The sequence below is a fragment of the Gigantopelta aegis genome, chromosome 14 (assembly GCF_016097555.1).
Source record: "Gigantopelta aegis isolate Gae_Host chromosome 14, Gae_host_genome, whole genome shotgun sequence".
NCBI lineage: Eukaryota > Metazoa > Mollusca > Gastropoda > Neomphalida > Peltospiridae > Gigantopelta > Gigantopelta aegis.
Window position 1 is genome coordinate 4,000,130 of NC_054712.1, and position 18,797 is coordinate 4,018,926.

The window sequence follows — 18,797 nt, forward strand, 5'->3', positions numbered from 1 at the left end:
ATTTAGACCAGGATGTAGTGTCTGCATAACGGCCGCCTGTCTGTATGAATAATCCATGTCAAAGAAGAGTTTTCTCCCTTGTTGCTGTGTGGGATTGCATCGTTGCCTTTCTATTTCTAGTTTTTATAAAATTGTCTTTGGTCTGCGTTGGGCGCCGACGTGTTAAAGGTTTTATGGAAAAACCAGGTTTTAAAAGCATATTGTTACGGATTTAACGACCTTATTTCTTTAAAATTTGACATTCTTTGAAAATTACATTCATTTAAGATATCAACCCTCGCTACTGTACCACCCAAACTGAAACACGATGGTGGGAAATCCATGTCGACCCTCTCGGCTATTTTAGTATTTGAATTATGGACGGTAACCATAATTCAATTATGTTTTACAAAATATCATTAATAAGTGAAGTGGGATATGTTGGTTATGTAGATGGTTGAATAAAGTACTTTTAGGGACAAATCAAATGTACATGTGTATATATACTCTTCAAAAGAAGAAACGCAAAACCACATTGTCGTAACATTTGGAGAATTGATTTAATTATTGAATGGTGAGTCCGATAATTACCAAATATTGCAGGATTGTTCACAATTCACTCTAGTCCATTGTGAGTAAGTGATAGGACACACCACCAAGGTCAAGGTCATCTGGAGTCAATACCGGGTGTGGCCTCTGTGTGTGTTGACAACTGCCTGGCACCGCCTGCCCATTGAAGCAACCAGAGTACGGATGACGTCCCGGGGGATGGTGGCCCACTCGGCCTGCAAGGCTGCTGCCAGCTCGGGCAGGGTCTGGGGCTGTGGTTGTCGCTGTCGGAGGCGTCGGTTCAACTCGTCCCATAGATGCTCAATTGGATTCAAATCCTGTGATATCGATGGCCAAGGAAGGACATTAATGTTGTTGTTCTGTAGGAAAGCCGTTGTGAGACGTGCTGTGTGAGGCCTGGCGTTGTCATGTTGGAACACTGCGTTGGCGTTGGCCATAACTGGAACGATGTGTGGCCGGAGGATCTGGTCAATGTAGCCCTGTGCATTCAGGTTGCCCTGCACGTGGACCAGGTCAGTTCTGCCAGTGTGTGAGATGGCTGCTCACACCATGACACTACCCCCGCCGAATCTGTCCACTTCCTGCACGCAGTTTGCCGCATAACGTTCACCACGACGCCTATACACGCGACATCTTCCATCATGACGTCGGAGCAGAAATCGGGACTCGTCACTGAACCACACCTGTCTCCATCGCAGTTGAGGCCATTGTCGATGAATCTGGCACCACTGCAGTCGGAGTCGACGGTGTTGTGGTGTTAAGATGACACCTCGAACTGGACGTCTGGCACGAATTCTTACCTCACGTAGGCGGTTCCGTACGGTCTGGTCGGATATCCTGCGCAAACCTGGTATTGCTGCGGCTGTGGAGGTGACAGTAGTCAATCGTTCCCGAAGGTGGCGTACCCGGATGTAGCGGTCCTGCCCGGGGGTAGTGACCCGTGGTCGACCGGATCTAGGGAGGTCACGTGTTGATCCATGTTGCTGGTAACGGTCCCACAGTCTGGAGATGGTGCTTGGGGACACATGGAATGCCCTGGCAACGGCCGTTCTGGATTCGCTTGCGTCTAGTCGGCCGATGGCATTGTTTCTCTGCGGTTCACTGAGACGTGGCATGTCCTGGATTGTCAACTGTCGGCCAGATACAGAGGCCAGGCAAGCGAACACCCTGCACTTTTATACTGTCGGTGTTCATGTTGCACGTGCAGACAACGCACGTGCAGTGGTGACATGGTTTGCATGTGGCTGCGTTTTTGCGAATATTCACATTTTGGAACTTTATTGTACAGTAGCTGCGTTTTATCGAATGTAACCGTGGGAATGTGTTTGGGACATGCAATGACCTTATATTCACAAAGCTTGAACCGGTAGGAAACATAAAATCGGAGTTATAACCCATTTGTACCCTTTTGCGTTTATATATATATATTTCCAGGTAATACTCTGTTGATCCACTAAACAGGTCAATGGTCTGTGACAACACGCCTTTAAAGTCGCTGACCCCAGAGTAAAACATTTTAACTATAAACGTGCACATTACTTACAACATGTTGCTTAAATTATCAATTCTGGTAAATAAAATGCCTTTCTGGTCGTTTTGATGTTTGTAGTAGCAGAAAATGGATTTTATACGAAACAGAAAAGATACAGAACAAAAGAACAACTTTATTACACCCAGGCCGTTAGGCAACGCCATTTTGCATGACAAGATAGGACAGGGTTTACAGGAGACTATTAAATAATAAATAATTTAAGTATATAATATACAAATGCATATATACAATAATATGTATGTACCTCAGAAATTAAAGTAAAATAAAGTTTGTTTTGTTTTACGACGCTACTAGAGAACATTGATATATTAATCATCGGCTATTGGATGTCAAACATTTGTTAATTCTGACTCGTAGTCCTCAAAAATTAAGGTCAGCGGCTTAAAAGGTTCCAAATCTAGTGTATTCGTATCGGATACAAAACACGTCGACAAATGAGGAAAAAAAATAACCCCAACCATGCAGTAACATTATACGAATCTGAAATTGCTTTTTAAAGTTTGCTTAAATCCCTTTGTATATAAATCGATTTTGCGTGCTTTTTCTTAAGTTTAAAGGATTTCATTATAAATTTATACGAGCCACGTATCACGGTTATGTATCAAAACAGCTTTGTTGCCTAGCTATGCACATCATGGTGAAGCCGTGGTTTTGGAGGCGAATTAGAGATTGAAGAATAGAAATTTGTTTTGTTTAACGACACCACTAGAGCACATAGATTTATTAATCATCGGCTATTGGATGTCAAACATGGTCATTTCGACAGTCATATAGATGAAACCCGCTACATTTTTCCATTAGTAGCAAGGGATCTTTTATATGTACCATCCCACAGACAGGATAGCACATACCACGGCCTTTGATATACCAGTCGTGGTACACTGGTTAGAGCGAGAAATAGCCCAATAGGTACACCGACGGGGATCGATCCTAGACCGACCGCGCATCAAGTGAGCGTTTTTCCACTGTGCTTATAAAACGTTTAGAGTCCAGACTCAATCTCTAATGACGTCACATGCATACAAATTATATGGCGTTGTCATGACTTGACTGTCTCAGACTCTCTTAAGAGTCTCGAGTCTAGACTAAACGTTTTATGACCGCCATGCCTGTATATAGAGTTCGGGGACATGCATCCCGGAAAAGTTTGAAATAAACGTATTCAGAGACGAGTTTTCAGCGCAATTTAGTGTTGTATATTGTCACAATGTTTGCACTTGACCATAAACAACTATGTTTTTGTTCAGTTTAGATAACTATGCAGACTGACCGGGAGACGCCAGACACATAAACTGAGTGCTCGGGTTAATTAAAAATTAGTTTCAAGCAATTAACCCCACCTTGTACTTACGTCGTTATCAGTGGAGTGTTTTCCAGCTTGGCGTGTTCGTGTACATTAGGGGTTCATTAAAAAAACGTGTCGAGAGACCACGCCCGTTAATGAGTTATTCATACCGACATTTTAAACCACAAAACATTTTCTAGCGCTATGAACAGGTTCATTGGGTTTTCAGAGCCGCTCTTAGACGTCGGGGTGGAACGTAGCCCGGTAGTAAAGCGATCGAAGTAATGCTCGATCGGTCTGGGATCGATTCCAGTCGGTGGACTTATTGGGCTATTTCTTGTTCCAGCCTGTGCACCACGACTAGTATACCAAAGACCGTGGTATGTGCTATCCTGTCTGTTGGATGGTTTGTCATCCAACAGCCCATGATTGATAAATCAATGTGATCTAGTGGTGTCGTTAAACAAAACAAAAGTTATCTTTACTTTTTTAAAGTACAATGAATGATGTTTAACGACACCCCAGCACAGAAATACACATCGGCTATAGGGTGTATAATACCAAGTTTCTAAAACAGTTTTGTATTAGTAGGCCTACATGTTGCATAAAGTATATAAATGTAGTAATACTGACATACGAACTTAGTGCTAATAGCATTCTAAACTGAAATGTTTTCTATCACGGGGAGGGTCTGGCATATGTTTCAGAACCACAGATATAATGAGAGAGGAAACCCGCTGTCGCCACGATTAGCAGCAAGGGATTTTTTTTTATATGCAGCATCCCACATAGGCTAGTAAGCTCCTTCATACTATATAAATGTAAGATCCCCCCCCACCCCACCCCCAGGCCGCCCACGTTAACACAACCTCTGACAGCCATTGTAAGCTAATATATTTGTATCCAGTTTTTCAAAATGTATCAAAACACCATGCATTTATAAGATAATATAATCGAAAATGCAACGTCACAAAATGTTATAATTACACAAACTGTTATAATTACACAAAATGTTATAATTACACAAAATGTACATTGGCTACATAAAAGAACATGAGTGGTTTTGGTATATGGATCAAATAAACCCAATTATGGTACATTATGAAATTCATTCTCTCTCTCTCTCTCTCTCTCTATCTCTCTCTGTGTCTCTCTCTCTCTCTCTATCTCTCTCTCTGTGTCTCTCTTTCTCTCTCCATACATGCTTGCACGCACGCACGCACGCACGCACACACACACACATACATACGACATACATACATACATGACTACACGTTTGGCTTACAAATGTATACATGTATAAGCTTACTTTTTTCTTGCTCTTTTTCTTAATGTGTCTCCTTCGCCTTCTTTTACTAGTACCAAACTCCAAAAATGCATACACCGTCACTATCCTACTACCACGAAAATCCACAACACCTTTTTCCTTGCCAGTTCCCATATTTCCACAGTGTTTTTTTTCAATATCGCATATCAAAAAAAAAACAACCCGAAAACGGACTACTTTAGAATATAACGGTAAACCTATTGATGAAGAAATGAGCACCCCATCTTATACTAAATTATTACTATTCCTGACCGTTCAGTCTAAAGCGTAACACCTAGTGCTCTGCATGGTCTAGTTCCAACGACGACCTTGCTAAGCGGAGTGTTATTAAATCGACCAGTCGGTTATTTTTAGTCCGCGTGTACTAATGGCCCCGCCATTGACGTATTACAGCGAGGACTTTTTATATCGAGTGCCATTTCTCTTAGATCAGTGATATTTACGTCTTCATCGCAGGCGGTTCAAGTGCTAAAGCAATGATCATTTTGTCATTCTGTTAAAAAATTTAATTCGTAAACGTCAGACAGATTTCGCTGAGTTGGATGTTTATTTTTAGTAACACGACTTCCGAGACACTGAATCTATGTAGGTAATTAGGTCAGATGTCAAGTTTACAAAGTTCAGTCAGAGGTTTTGACTTACAAACGACGAACACTGGGATATAATTTTTGAATATTGGAGTCTCTCTACAACCATCGTATCCTAATGCAAGATACAAAAACAAATACTGTTTAAATAAACTCGCGTGCTTTCACTAGCAACGCAGGAGTATGCGAGAGGACTAATGCATGAGAGAGAGAGAGAGAGAGAGAGAGAGAGAGAGAGAGAGAGAGAGAGGGGGGGGGGGGAGAGTGTGTGCGTGTATATGTACGTGTGTCACTATCAACACACACACACACACACACACACACACACACACGCCTCTGTACATTTGCTGCGTTTATTCGTTAAATATGGGATTTTTGGGACTGGTCGAAGTTCAGAAAGGGGTTCTTATCCCACCATACTCTCATCATGGATTACCGCATAAAATACACCAGATAAATTGTGGCTTTACCAACTAACATTTATCCCAATACTAGAGCCACTTCCCATATGCATATTTTTTTTGAGCGCCTCTACCACACAGCTCATATGCAAACACTTAACTTGATACCCCAAAAATCAATTATTTTACGCAACGACTTTTTGCGTTACGTGCCCGCGACACGCCAACAGCTACGCACATAGAAACCGACCCGTCTGCAATGGTAGCATGATTTCGCTATGCAGGGTTCAAACTGCAAAGTCTTAAGCAGATTATAGAGATTAATAAGTCTTCAGTTCTTATTCACACAAGTGTTGCGAGAGATCCCTGCTATTTAAACGCCTGCGAGGGAACCAGTCTAGTTGTCCGGTAGCGGTAATTGTGTCTATTGTTTGTTCCCATGTCTGTTAATGCCAGTAACCAAAACACAATACTTACAGACTGACAGTTCATTATGTTACGCCACGTCGCTTGTCTGGGAACCGTCCTCGGTGACGTGGTGATTAAAATATCGACGATAAAACTGGTAGGTGCTGGGTTCGCATCCCGGTAGCGGTTCCATCTAAATGGAGTTTTCTCAGCTCTGTTGGGCGGTGCATGGCCAGTATAACCACATTTCTCTCGCAGAATCCACGAACAACTGACCAATAATCCAGAACTTCAAATAATCGTAGCTAAGTTTATTGTATATGCATACTAGCGGGGGTTTCAGGGGGAATCACTACCCCCCCCCCCCCCCCCCCCCCCCCCCGCCTACACACACACACTGCATATCTTCGCATTCGGGCAAGAACGATGGAGACGAGACGTCTAGGCAAAATGAGTTGGCGTGAAAACTTTTCACCATGTATATCCATAATTCTAGTCACAATATTAGTTGTATGTAAAAATGCGTGGCGATTCGTTTGGATCCTCCATATCTATTTGGTAGTAGGCTAATGCAAATATGAATAAATGCTGTTATTTAGATTCGGGCATTTTCGTTTAATACGAGCAAAAATCAGCCTACCCTCCTACAAAAATGGGAGCCCGATCGCCTATATGGTTGATTGTAGTGAAACGTTTTACGGTTGACACAAGTAGGTTTTACACCCCGTTTACAAAACAACCTTCAACAGTTGTTGTAAGTGTCCCGCAAACGATTAAAATCTTCTGTGCGAAGAAGTTAAATAAAACAACAGCTACCGACTATTTATTCGGAATATCTCGGATGTCATCGCTGGTATCGGAAATCCTCGAGTAACTGCTAAATGTATTTACACAAGAGTTATCGCCCATAATGACGAGTGATGGCCTAAATTTTAGGCTAATTTTTTTTTTTTTATCAACTTGGTTCATGGAATCGACTGTTGTTGGTGTCTAACATAATAGTATGGTTATTTCGAGAGAAGAAACTAGTTAGTCACATAGGCTACTCATATGAAGAAGCGGCAATGGTTTTTTTAGATGCACTTTCTCAGTTGCGTTGCGTAAGTTTTTACCCATCTTCATAAATCAAGGCTAATATTCGTTCCTCGTATTCAGCCTTGATACATGTAGTCAAGAAATCGTGCCACAAAATGCTTAAATTTCATTGGATGCGATGAGATCTGATTGCAACGAATCGCAACGCTCCTTATAGATTCCCTTGTTACTGTAAACAAAGATGGCAGCGTCAGCGTCCGTGGAAACGTGTCGTGTTTGTCACGATCTGCTAAAAAAAAGGTTTCGGCGGTTAATTTTTGATATTGCTTTCAAGATTGTCACATGTTACCGATGCTGTGATTGGTCAGCGATGTCATCGTGTAAGGAACATAATCGGTGTTACAAATTTTCTTCCAATAGAGGGCGCTAGTAGTGGATATCAGTAATCTTGACTACATGTATCAAGGCTGAATACGAGGAACGAATATTAGCCTTGATTTATGAAGATGGTTTTTACTATGCTCATATAGTCAGACCACAATTAATTTCGCTATATGTTTCTATATAGCCTTAGTGGCTATACATTTTTTATTAATATCAGCAGGCCCATGGATTTTGGTATGTACCTTTGCCTACCCGGGGGACACATACCCTGAAAAGGACGACCCCTGTTGTCCAGCTCTTTCATATTGGTTTAAACAAACACACCCTCTAAATCTGGCCGGAGTACACCCATTTTACACAAAAAGCACTACTTTTGCATGGGCCGGAATTACCACAAACAAGTCTTCAATGTCAACAAGTTACACATGTTTACAAACTACATGCTCCCCCCTGTCACTTCAGTCACATGGTTGCCACTTCATAGCTGTCTGTCATGAAATAATCACAGTCAAACAGCAGACTACTTGCGCGGACAAATTTCCGGACAACCAAATGGGAAGATAACTGTGATCTGAGGCCGTATACCACAGAGGTTTCGAGCATGTCCGCCTCGGAGTTCGATTTTTGGGAAGCCAGGAACCCAACCCGGGCCAGACTTTCCCAGTGACATAATTAATGGTGTATCAGTTGTGGGGCACTAGTTGATTATATTAAAGACAAAACATCTCCACAAGCCACGAGGTAGAGATACTCGGTATAACCGGTATACCGCAATATACATTTTCAACAAGACGTATCGAGATATTTTTCTAGCGTACCGGTACATTACGCTTATATATTTTTTTACGCGTATGAGTCACACGTATTATATTTTCAAACAAAAACGACCAGTTTAAGAAAAGAAACAATAGCTTCACTCGTTCGGAACGAACCTTGATTGACAGGTGTATCATTTTATTAAGTTATACAAAATGAACATGAAATCGGAGCACTTTATAAATTTAAATAATTGAGAATTGGTCTGCAATATATCGTGGTAGGTATCGCAATTCAGGGCCCGTGCTCATACAACTTAGTCTAGAATTAAAGTCCAGACTTTAACGTACCTAATGCTATTTGAATGGCGTTGCCATGACGTTAAAGTCTGGACTTTAAGGTTTATAAGCACGGGGCCAGGTTTCTGTATCGCAATATTTTGACAATATCCATCACTACACGGTACCATTTGGTATATGCATTATACTACACGGAATGCAATGAATGAATGTTTAACGACACACAGCACAAAAATATACATCGGCAATTGGGTACCTTGGCTTATGAAGTTGAGACAAAGGGACGGCACTGATACTTGTTAATGGACGCTGATTACAATGATAACTGCCCCAGCATTCATGCTTCAGTACCACAATCTCAATGAAACTCTTTTCGTGTCAGTATCCGTCAAAGAGTCACATATAACGCGTCTGTCATGGGTATTGGAATCGATGGCATTTTAAGGTCAAGTGCATTTAACTATGTTGTGATATCATCAAACAGACATTCCTTTTCTTATTTTTAAAGGGACTGTCCTGAGTATTTAGTCACTGTAAGATGGTTATGACGAAAAGAGTCTTTTTATCGACGGAAAGAAATTTTCTTGTTTAGAACACCAGTGTGTGTATAACCAATGTGTTTGTAGTCATGTGCTCGTGTTTGTAGCAGCCATTGTTCATTTTCTTAGTGATATATATTTGGTACGTAACAAAGATACTGGAAGGTAAACTGGTTTGGACTACTACACCTTATTTATACATATACTGACATTCTAAGCAAGACAATATCTTTAATATGTGATTTTAGCCATCCAAAAGTGTCTGTTAGTCGTACACATTATACAATGGTAACAAACTCAGGATAGTCTCTTAAAATCTCGTTAAGCCACACTAGGCACGATGGCGCTGTTTGACCAAACATTAACACGGGTTTCGACCCCAAGCTATACAGATAGCTTTTATATTTTATAGTATTGTGTATTTACACTCTGTGTTTATCCTTAAGTTTGTGCCTCCAGACTTGACTACGAGTGGAAACAGTTCTGAGCAGCTTGGCCAACTACAAACACGCACTACAAGTCTTGTGACGATAAGTACAGGTTTGTATAAGCGGCAGATCGGTGTATTTAAGAAATGAAAGGTATATTTGTTTAACGACACCCCGAGCACATTGCGTTTAAACCAGCGTCTGTCAGTGGCGTCTTGGGGGGGGGGGGGGGGGGGGGGGGTCGAGTGCCCACGAACAATATTATTTTAAAATTAGGCGCCTCTAGTTTTCACGTCCCTATTCAGAACTCTGTGACTGGTATATCAAAGCATTTGGTATGTACTGACCTGTCTGTATGGAACTGCATACACGAAAAGGTCCCTTGTTGCTAATAGGAAAATGTAGACTTTCTTTTGAAAAACAATATTTGTCAGAATTGTTAAATGTTTGAAATTCAGTAGTCGAGAGCTACATTCCACTGATGTCACTGAAGAATGTTTTTGACGAAATGAACCTTTTTAATGACAAAATTACATGGTAAGAAACATTTTCTGGTTTAGAACTATCAGTGTGTGTACATGTATATGCACTGTGCTTCTGGTCGTTATCGCAATTCAAACTGGGTTTTACTAATAATAGTGTACGTATGAAACAACTATATATACTGATAGAAAAAAATAAAGAATCACACAGATAGCAACAAGAAATAATGACTGCATCAAAAATCAATTGATGTTGTCAGAAGTTTACTGGGAACATATAGGCAGCACATTCAACACTACAGACATTCAATCCCACATTACAACTTGGTATGAAATACAGACATTACTACGCTAGTAGTGAATTAAATATGGTGTACAATTTGATGTGTTCCCTTATTTCTTTCGTATATTATGATGTAAAATGACGTTTATGCAACTGCAAACATTAGGACAAGTTACAACGAGAAACATACTGAATGTACAGACTGGTATTTGAAACCCGTAAATGTATTTGATATTATTAATTTAAGTTGTTAAAAAAAGGATTCTACTAGTCGAATCTGAAGGACAAGACCGTTATCCGCGATCAAGACCGTATCTCTGCACAGTACAGAGTCGAATTGGCATTTAGCAAAATAGGGATCGATTCCAGGAATCTCTATCTCATGCCTAGTCTACAGCAGGATATCATATACTGAATAATACACCATTCTTGCCACAGAGAGGACTGCCACTAGTATAATAAATCAAAACTAGCACAGGACAGAGCTTATTGGAATAAATATAGTTGTGATGACCTGCACTCATGAATCACTGTCAGAATAGCGATGAAATCAGGTGTTCGCGAAAAGAAATCTTACAATGGGAACAAAATCAGGACAATCTCTTTAATTTATTTACGTTTCAACTTGTACTGCCCACATCCACCACACAGCTGCCCCGACCCGCACCCCCACACAGCTGCCCCGACCCGCACCCCCACCCCCTCGCGTAGTAGTATAACACACAATGTAATGTGCATGTATATAGCATATAAGTGGTTTCCCTAGTATTGCTATAAAACAGAATGTCTTTAACGGTGTATGTAGGGGGCGGGACGTAGCCCAGTGGTAAAGCGCTCGCCTGATGCGCGGTCAGTCTGGGATCGATCCCCGTCTGTGGACCCACTGGGCTAAACCTCGTTCCAACAGGAATAAGGAAGTAGTTTTGCCATGGTATTTTTTTTTTATTTATATGGCTTTTTATTTGGTTAATGGGCAACATTTGTCACAATTCCATTATGCTATGTATTTCAACACAAGACATTGCCTGTATTAGTTAGTGCACCACGACTGCTATATAAAATACCGTGGTATGTGATATCCTGTCTGTGGGATGGTTCATATAAAATAATGGAAACATGTAGCGGACTTCCTCTCTAAATGTCAAAATTACCAAATGTGCTCTTAATGGTGTCGTTAAACAAAACAAACAAACTTAACTGTGTATGACTCACCTCGTACGAGGACCCGCGGAAGTGATTCCTGAGATTCATGCCCACATCTCGCACATGCTCCGAGAGCCGCTTGAATTCCACCTGTCCAAAATCCCAAATCGGACTGTTAGACAACATAGGACCTGCCTAAAACACGGACCGCCCAGCTAACTGGTCCATGGCATCCGTTTCTTCTAAACAGCGTATCACACAAACAACCAACATGGAAGGAAAAGAAGAAAATCTTCAAAGGAAACGTCCACCAATGGTCGCAAGCTGTGTTCAGCTTACGTAATAGTGTCGCTGTTTGTCAGAACAATACTTTATTAACGGAAATTCCTCAAGTGGTCGTAAATTCTGTGATGTCTGTGTCTGAGCACTGTCGGCAATCTTCAACATCGACCGCCTATCACTGCATTATGGGGAAAACGTCACCGGTGGTCGTAAATTGTACGATGGCGGTGATATTTAATTACTGGATACGCCAGCACCATTGAACTGCAGGGAACAACATTTAACAACCATAGGTAACCGGAAGTCAGTTCACGTGAGTTTTACCTAGGTAGCTGATTGTTCGGTTACGTGAATTGTATTTGCGTCATCAAATCAAATACTGCATTGAAATTAGCTGTCTCCTGAAGCTAGCAATTTTAATATCGGAACGTTTAAAGGTCCACTATGTAATCAATTGGCAATTCGGATAAATTTAAAATTGCAGAAGCGATACGTAACGAAAACGACGGTTCGCGTGAAATAATGTGCCATGCGTTATTTGAAACTTAATTTACACTCCCGACAGCTCTCTGCTAGAAGAGAACTTCGTCCAAGGTCACAACTTATTTAATGTTGTTTTTATTTCACTGGGTATAACAACGACAACAATTGTTTAAGATCTGGCTACACCAACTACACCGTCACCAACACCCATTAAAGGAAGCATAGTGGTTATAGATTGTGTAACGTCGTTGCTTAAAACAGCAACTACAACAGTTATGATGTTTCCGCAAAATTCCATTGAAATGAATACGGCATCAGCTGTTGCACATTTCTTACTGGTTACGCCGACATCATCAACATGTCATTTAAAGGAAAACGACATCAGCGGCTGCAGACTGTACAAGTTGTAACGTTGATGTTTAAAACACTGTTTACGGCGACATCATCACCATGTGACACTTCATTAAAAGGAATCCAGCATCAATGGCCGTAAACTGTACAACTTGTAACGTTGTTTAAAACACTGATAGCGCTGATAATATCATAACAATTCATTGAACAGAAAACAGAATCAACGGTGGTAAACCGTGTACAGCTTGCAACGTTGTTGTTGTTTAAAACACTGATTATGCTGACGCTATCACCATGTAACACTTCATTAAAATTAATTCAGCATCAACGATCGTAAACTGTGTAGACCTACAACTTGTAACGTTGGTTACTGTTGCTGAAAACACTGAGTATGCTGATGACATCGTAACACCATCATAATATTTCATTCAACGGCCGCACATTTTGTACAACTTGTAACCTTGTTGTTTAAACACCGGTTACGCCGACAACGTCACCATCACAGCACTCCAATAACACAAAACCCACCATTTGACGTAGTCCCGAGTCATGACGTCGTCGTTATAACACTCGCTACGCCAGCGACGTGGTCGATCGAGATACTTGTTTTATCTCTGGACTAACAAATCACATCTTGTACGATCACGCTTTCGTATAATGTCCACAAAGGCCGTTCATTATACGAGTTCCGAGCTGTTTGTGTTACACACTCGTGTCGGGGCAGATACATAAATACATACACCGAGTCCGTGAAGAAACTAGCATGAATACCCCCACAGGTGTGAATACCAATCGTCGTCAACGTAAATATATACCTGTGTTACTATACCGGAAGTCAAGGTAAAAAAAATAGGGGGGGGGGGGGGGGAGATGTTCACGGTGCAAATATCGACCGCGTGTGATAGTGGTCCTAAGGAGTGAGTCTAACAATGATCAGGTTATAACCGCACCGCTTGCCATGATTTATTCATTGCCCTTGGAGTGTTCGTTATTGCACCGGACGATCCACCAACACGCCATTGTACTCCTTGCCGATAGAGATTCATTCATTTCCTCTAGTCCTACCCCGTGACGTAGAGACCCCCTGCAGAGGTTAACTGACCATAATACCTGTCCAATGTGTATGTTGGATTGTGTATAATACCGGTATGTATATAACTAGGCCTATTCGATAAGCATATAATTTATGCATAAATAAATATGACACACCTATTAATATACATGCTGTTAGCACAATACCTATCGAATTCCAATGCATACGTTTGTAGATTTTGTGTGTAAATATATAATTTATGTACACTCAGCTATAACATACCTATCAATACACAATGTTAGCATAATAGCTATCCAATTCACTAGTACTAAAAGGTAGAATATACGTTTGTAGATTGTGTATATAAATATTCTGTAAATATATAATTTATGCATATTAAGGTATAACACACCTATTTATACAGTGTTTGCACTATACCTAACGAACATATTAGTACTGAAGGAAAAAACAGACGTATGCAGATTTTGCGTACATTCATATATTTAAACAGGTATGACACACATATTATGTATGTATAAAAAGATCAAAACAGGTATCTTACACCTTTGAAACACCCATCGTTTGGATAGAAACTATTCTTTCGTCATGTTTATCCTTCCTCTCCATTTTTCTGTCCCCCTATCATAAGTCTTAATTTTTTTTTAAACTTTTTTTTTATGCTCTTCCTCTTCTTCGTTAAAAAACGTGTTGTCCTTACTACGTTAGACACCCACGTAAAACAGTTAAAAACAACAACAACAAAACTTTTGGTTGTCGATAAACCTTTCTTTGTGTTCTTTTTCCCCCTTCTTCTCGGTGTCGGCCCGGGACGTAGAAAATCCTATTTTGTGTAGTACTGGTTTGCCGAATTATGAATGTCCCGGGAAGTAGAAGGACCTAATTGGTTTACATGTTCTGCGTTGCAGTGTGAGCCGTGTTTTCTTTACCAACGAAATGAGAAGCGTTTATAGTCTAGCATTACTGTTCGGGGTAGCAACTGAGCACGCGCTTGTGTGTGTTTTCTTTTCTTAAAATTATTATTAATGTTATTTCTTCTTTTTCTCCTCAGTTTTGTTTTATTTTGCTCGTATTGGTCTCTACTGTTAAATAATTACTGTCCTGGGTTGTATTTTATATCTGCTCACAACGCTGTACGCACTGTATTCCCCACCACACGATTGAGAATATATTGAAAACGATGATTTATAAAAGGTGGCAAGGCGTGCTTCAGCCCTTCCGATGGTTCCGCTGGACAAAGTTTGGGACGTTTGGGCTGACACAATTGCCGACAGTTCCCAGGATGAAAAGGTAACATTACTGATGGACTACGTCACTAACACCTCGATAGAAGGACCATGAAATCCAGAAATGTGGAACCACTTTGACAATCATAGCCACCGGACAAATAACCATTTGAAAGGATGGCACCATAAAATAAATAAAATCGCCCAGAAGAGTCATCCGAACATATTTGAGGTGGTAGGTCTATTGAAAAGTGAGCAGTCTACAGCGGAAGTTAACCTACAGCAGTTAGATGGTCACTGGCGAGCTCCGGCACGAAAACGAAAATACCGCACTGTCGATGCCAGAATCCGGTCTCTGAAAGACGAGTTGATCAGCCACAACATCACAGACATGGAGTACACTGATCACATCGGAAAACTCCAATGTAAGCTCGTTTCACCTATCATTCTTGACCCTCAGATCATTTTAAAATGCGTATGTATGTAGGTATGTAGGTATGTATGTATGTATGTATATGTATGTATGTATGTATGTATGTATGTATGTATGTATGTATGTATGTATGTATGTATATGTAGGTATATGTATGTATATGAATACGGTTGTGCAGTATATGATAAGAAATGTAATGAATATAATTCCCATACATATCACATATTGTTTATATACATAATATGAAATATAAAACCTTTACCGTGCCGTTATACAGGTACACATAATCATTTTACAATTTTATTATTGTTGTATATTGTAAGACGATGATTCAAGGCACCCCAACCTTGACATTGCCAGTGATCTCGGGGTAATAAAGGTTTAGAGAAGAAAAAAAAAATGTATAAAAAGTGTGATATCTCTAACTGCAAGAAAATACTAGTATGAGATTTAAAGAATGTTTTTATTAGCAACCCTCATTTTTGGCAGAACATCGTAGTTTCATATTTTTATTATAATTGAATGTGCCTTGAACGTTAAAAACACTTTTGTACCGTGAACAACAACTGTGTACTAAAGAAAGAATAATAATGTATATAGGTAATAGTATTTGTACATGTAATTACAACCAATCAACGCTGGAGCTGCTTTTACTTAATGTACCATGACCTCTGACACGGAAGTCTTTAATATGCTACAGTACAACCTCTTGCATATTTCGTCTTTTAATTATATTTGTAATACGGTTTTCTTGTTTTGACTAATTCTTCACTGCTTATTCGTTTAAAATTAGTACTAGATACTCTATGAATGTTTATGTAATGTGTATGCAATATATATGTACATGTCTTTGTAACAATTTCAGGTTCAACCGGATAGTTCTCTTATACAAATCTTCATTATGTTTTTAAAACATAGTTTAAAAAGTAAAACGTGTACTGTGATGCTTTTCACTAAGTCGAAAAATTAAACTATTAATATTTTCCATTTATTAGGAATCGGTAAGAATTGGGGGGTGGGGCTGGGCCCAAACAGCTTCCCTTCTAACCCCCTCCCACTGACCAGGGCACTATCGGTAAATACATCTTAATAAGTTCAAATGTATTTTGTGGAATGGTTGCAAACTACAACAATTTTTGTTGTCGATTGTTTTTGTTGTTTTGTTTTGATAAGGCGCTTGTTTGTTTCTTTTTCCTTTAAACAACAACAACAATAACAACAAAAACAAAAAAACCCGCCTCCCTCCCCCAATCAAAATCCAGACCAATGTCCAGAAATCCTCCCATTCATACCCCACCACATCTCTCCCTATTAATAGTTATACAGTCTCCTCCGTTAAGCTAGTGACGTGTTCAGGAGGCCTAACACTCGCAAACAATTAGACTAACGCTATCGTCTTCTATCATATCATATCATAATTATTTTACATTAGGCACAAAAGACAAAACAAAAACCCATAACCCCCCCCCCCCCAAAAAAAAAACCCACACAAAAAAACAACAACAAACTCTACAACAAACAAAACCCCTCCCCCCAAAAACAACAACCCAAAACCCCACCAACAACAACAACACAAATATAAACACCCACAAACAACAATAACAAAAAGTCTATTTCTTTAAATGGAAACAGTCCTTGACGTATTTCTGTGGCTGTTTTCCCCATTAATTTTTTTTATAAAATAATAATAATAAAAAAAAAACCTTTGATCTGCGTCGGTCGCAGACGTGTTTCCAAGTTTATGGAAACCAGGCTTTACAGATATAAATCCTTTGCGGGCTCTCATGCAATCAATAGTTAATATCGGCACAGATCAGAGTGCAGTCATAAACTTGTCACATTAAAGTTAACATAACGACTGGGCCTCTGTATATTGCTACGCTGACAATGAACTAGGAAATGATAACAAAGCTTACCTTGGTAATGCGATTAAGCGCCTCCCCTGTGGAAAGAAACAGAAACACAAAGATTAATATCGCCATTTGTGTCAAGCTTTACACGCCATTGCTTGCATTCTGTCATTGATCGGTGGGGCAAAGTCGTGCTCATTAGGCCATTAGTACGACCGACGGACACTATATGAAGTTACCGTATTATATTTAAACAGAGAACGTCTATTCTGAATGGACGAGATGTAATGAATATTTTGTATGAGTGTTATTAAAAAAAAAAAAGAAAAAAAAGAAGAGGAAAACACCCCCTCCAAAAAAACCAAGTAAAACAAAGAAACAAAAAACCCCAACAACAACAAAAAACCCAATAACAAACCTAGTAACAAACATAATATAGGATCATTTGAACATAAAAATTAATAGTTTATTTCTTACTAAACTATACTAAAAGGCAAAAGTTATTGTGACATGGATTTACTCCAAATGAGTAATAAATTTGTGAATAGATTTATGGATATAAACCAGAGAAAATGTGCACGAAACAGCTCGAAGAAATGCAACCAAGCAGTTTATTGCAGCGATTGCATGCTTTGTGCAAGAAACATAGAATATTCGGGAGAAATCCTGTCCAGTGTTCACCATAAAAGGCCAAACATTCTGTCGCAAATTATTGCCACTCTGTGTAGCCTTCAGAAGACCAGAAGTCTGAAAAACACCATTAGTGAACACGCAATTTCGTCATGCCACGCCTCGGTGAAAATGACAGATGGCGAGTCATAGGTATGCTTCAATCTGGGACCTGACGTCGCACGTCAATTCAACGTCCACAGAAACACTATATGGCACTTATGGCAACGATATCAACAAAACAACCAGGTCAGGGACCGTCCCCGTAGCGGCCGACCACCCGTGACAACCCCTCGCCAAGACACATGGATCCGAACCATGCATCTGCGAAATGGCATTCCTAGGAACTTTCTCCAGCGTTTAGTGGCCTCAATGAGACAACGGTGCCAGGCCTATATCAATGCTCAAGGTTGATACACTCGCTACTGACTGTGTGTATTCCAGTGATGTGACTGGCCTCAGTGGCGTCGTAGTTAGACCATCGATCAACAGGCTGGTAGGTACTGGGTTCGGATCCCAGTCGAGGCATAGGACTTTTAATCCAGATACTGACTCCAAACCCTGAGTGAATGCTCCGCAAGGCTCAACGGGTAGGTGTAAACCACTTGCACCGACCAGTGATCCATAACTGGTTCAACAAAGGCCATGGTTTGTGCTATCCTGCCTGTGGGAAGCGCAAATAAAAGATCCCTCGCTGCTAATCGGAAAGAGTAGCCCATGAAGTGGCGACAGCGGGTTTCCTCTCAAAATCTGTGTGGTCCTTAACCATATGTCAGACGCCATATAACCGTAAATAAAATGTGTTGAGTGCGTCGTTAAATAAAACATTTCTTTCTTTCTTTCTTTCCAGTGGCTCATTTGCATATGACAGGTGCGCCCTTTTCATGGACTATTGCTCGTTTCCATACCTTCATCCATTTCTCTTTCCAGGTTATAACGTTTCATACACGGCAGTAAAAAACATATCATCAATTATCTTTGTCTTTTGTGTGTC

General features: G+C 40.2%; 1 protein-coding gene across 3 annotated transcripts in view; it reads right to left on the reverse strand.

The window, feature by feature from the left end:
- Positions 1-18,797, reverse strand: part of LOC121388155 — a 57,121-nt gene that overhangs the window by 23,094 nt on the left and 15,230 nt on the right. For 2 of the 3 annotated variants that reach the window (XM_041519391.1, XM_041519393.1), the window contains exons 3-4: positions 17,201-17,226; positions 11,528-11,608 (exon numbers count right to left, since the gene is read on the reverse strand). In XM_041519391.1, coding sequence (XP_041375325.1) covers positions 11,528-11,608; positions 17,201-17,226 — 107 coding nt within the window. The remainder of the gene's footprint in view (positions 1-11,527; positions 11,609-17,200; positions 17,227-18,797) is intronic. The other variant, XM_041519392.1, reaches the window with a different exon arrangement.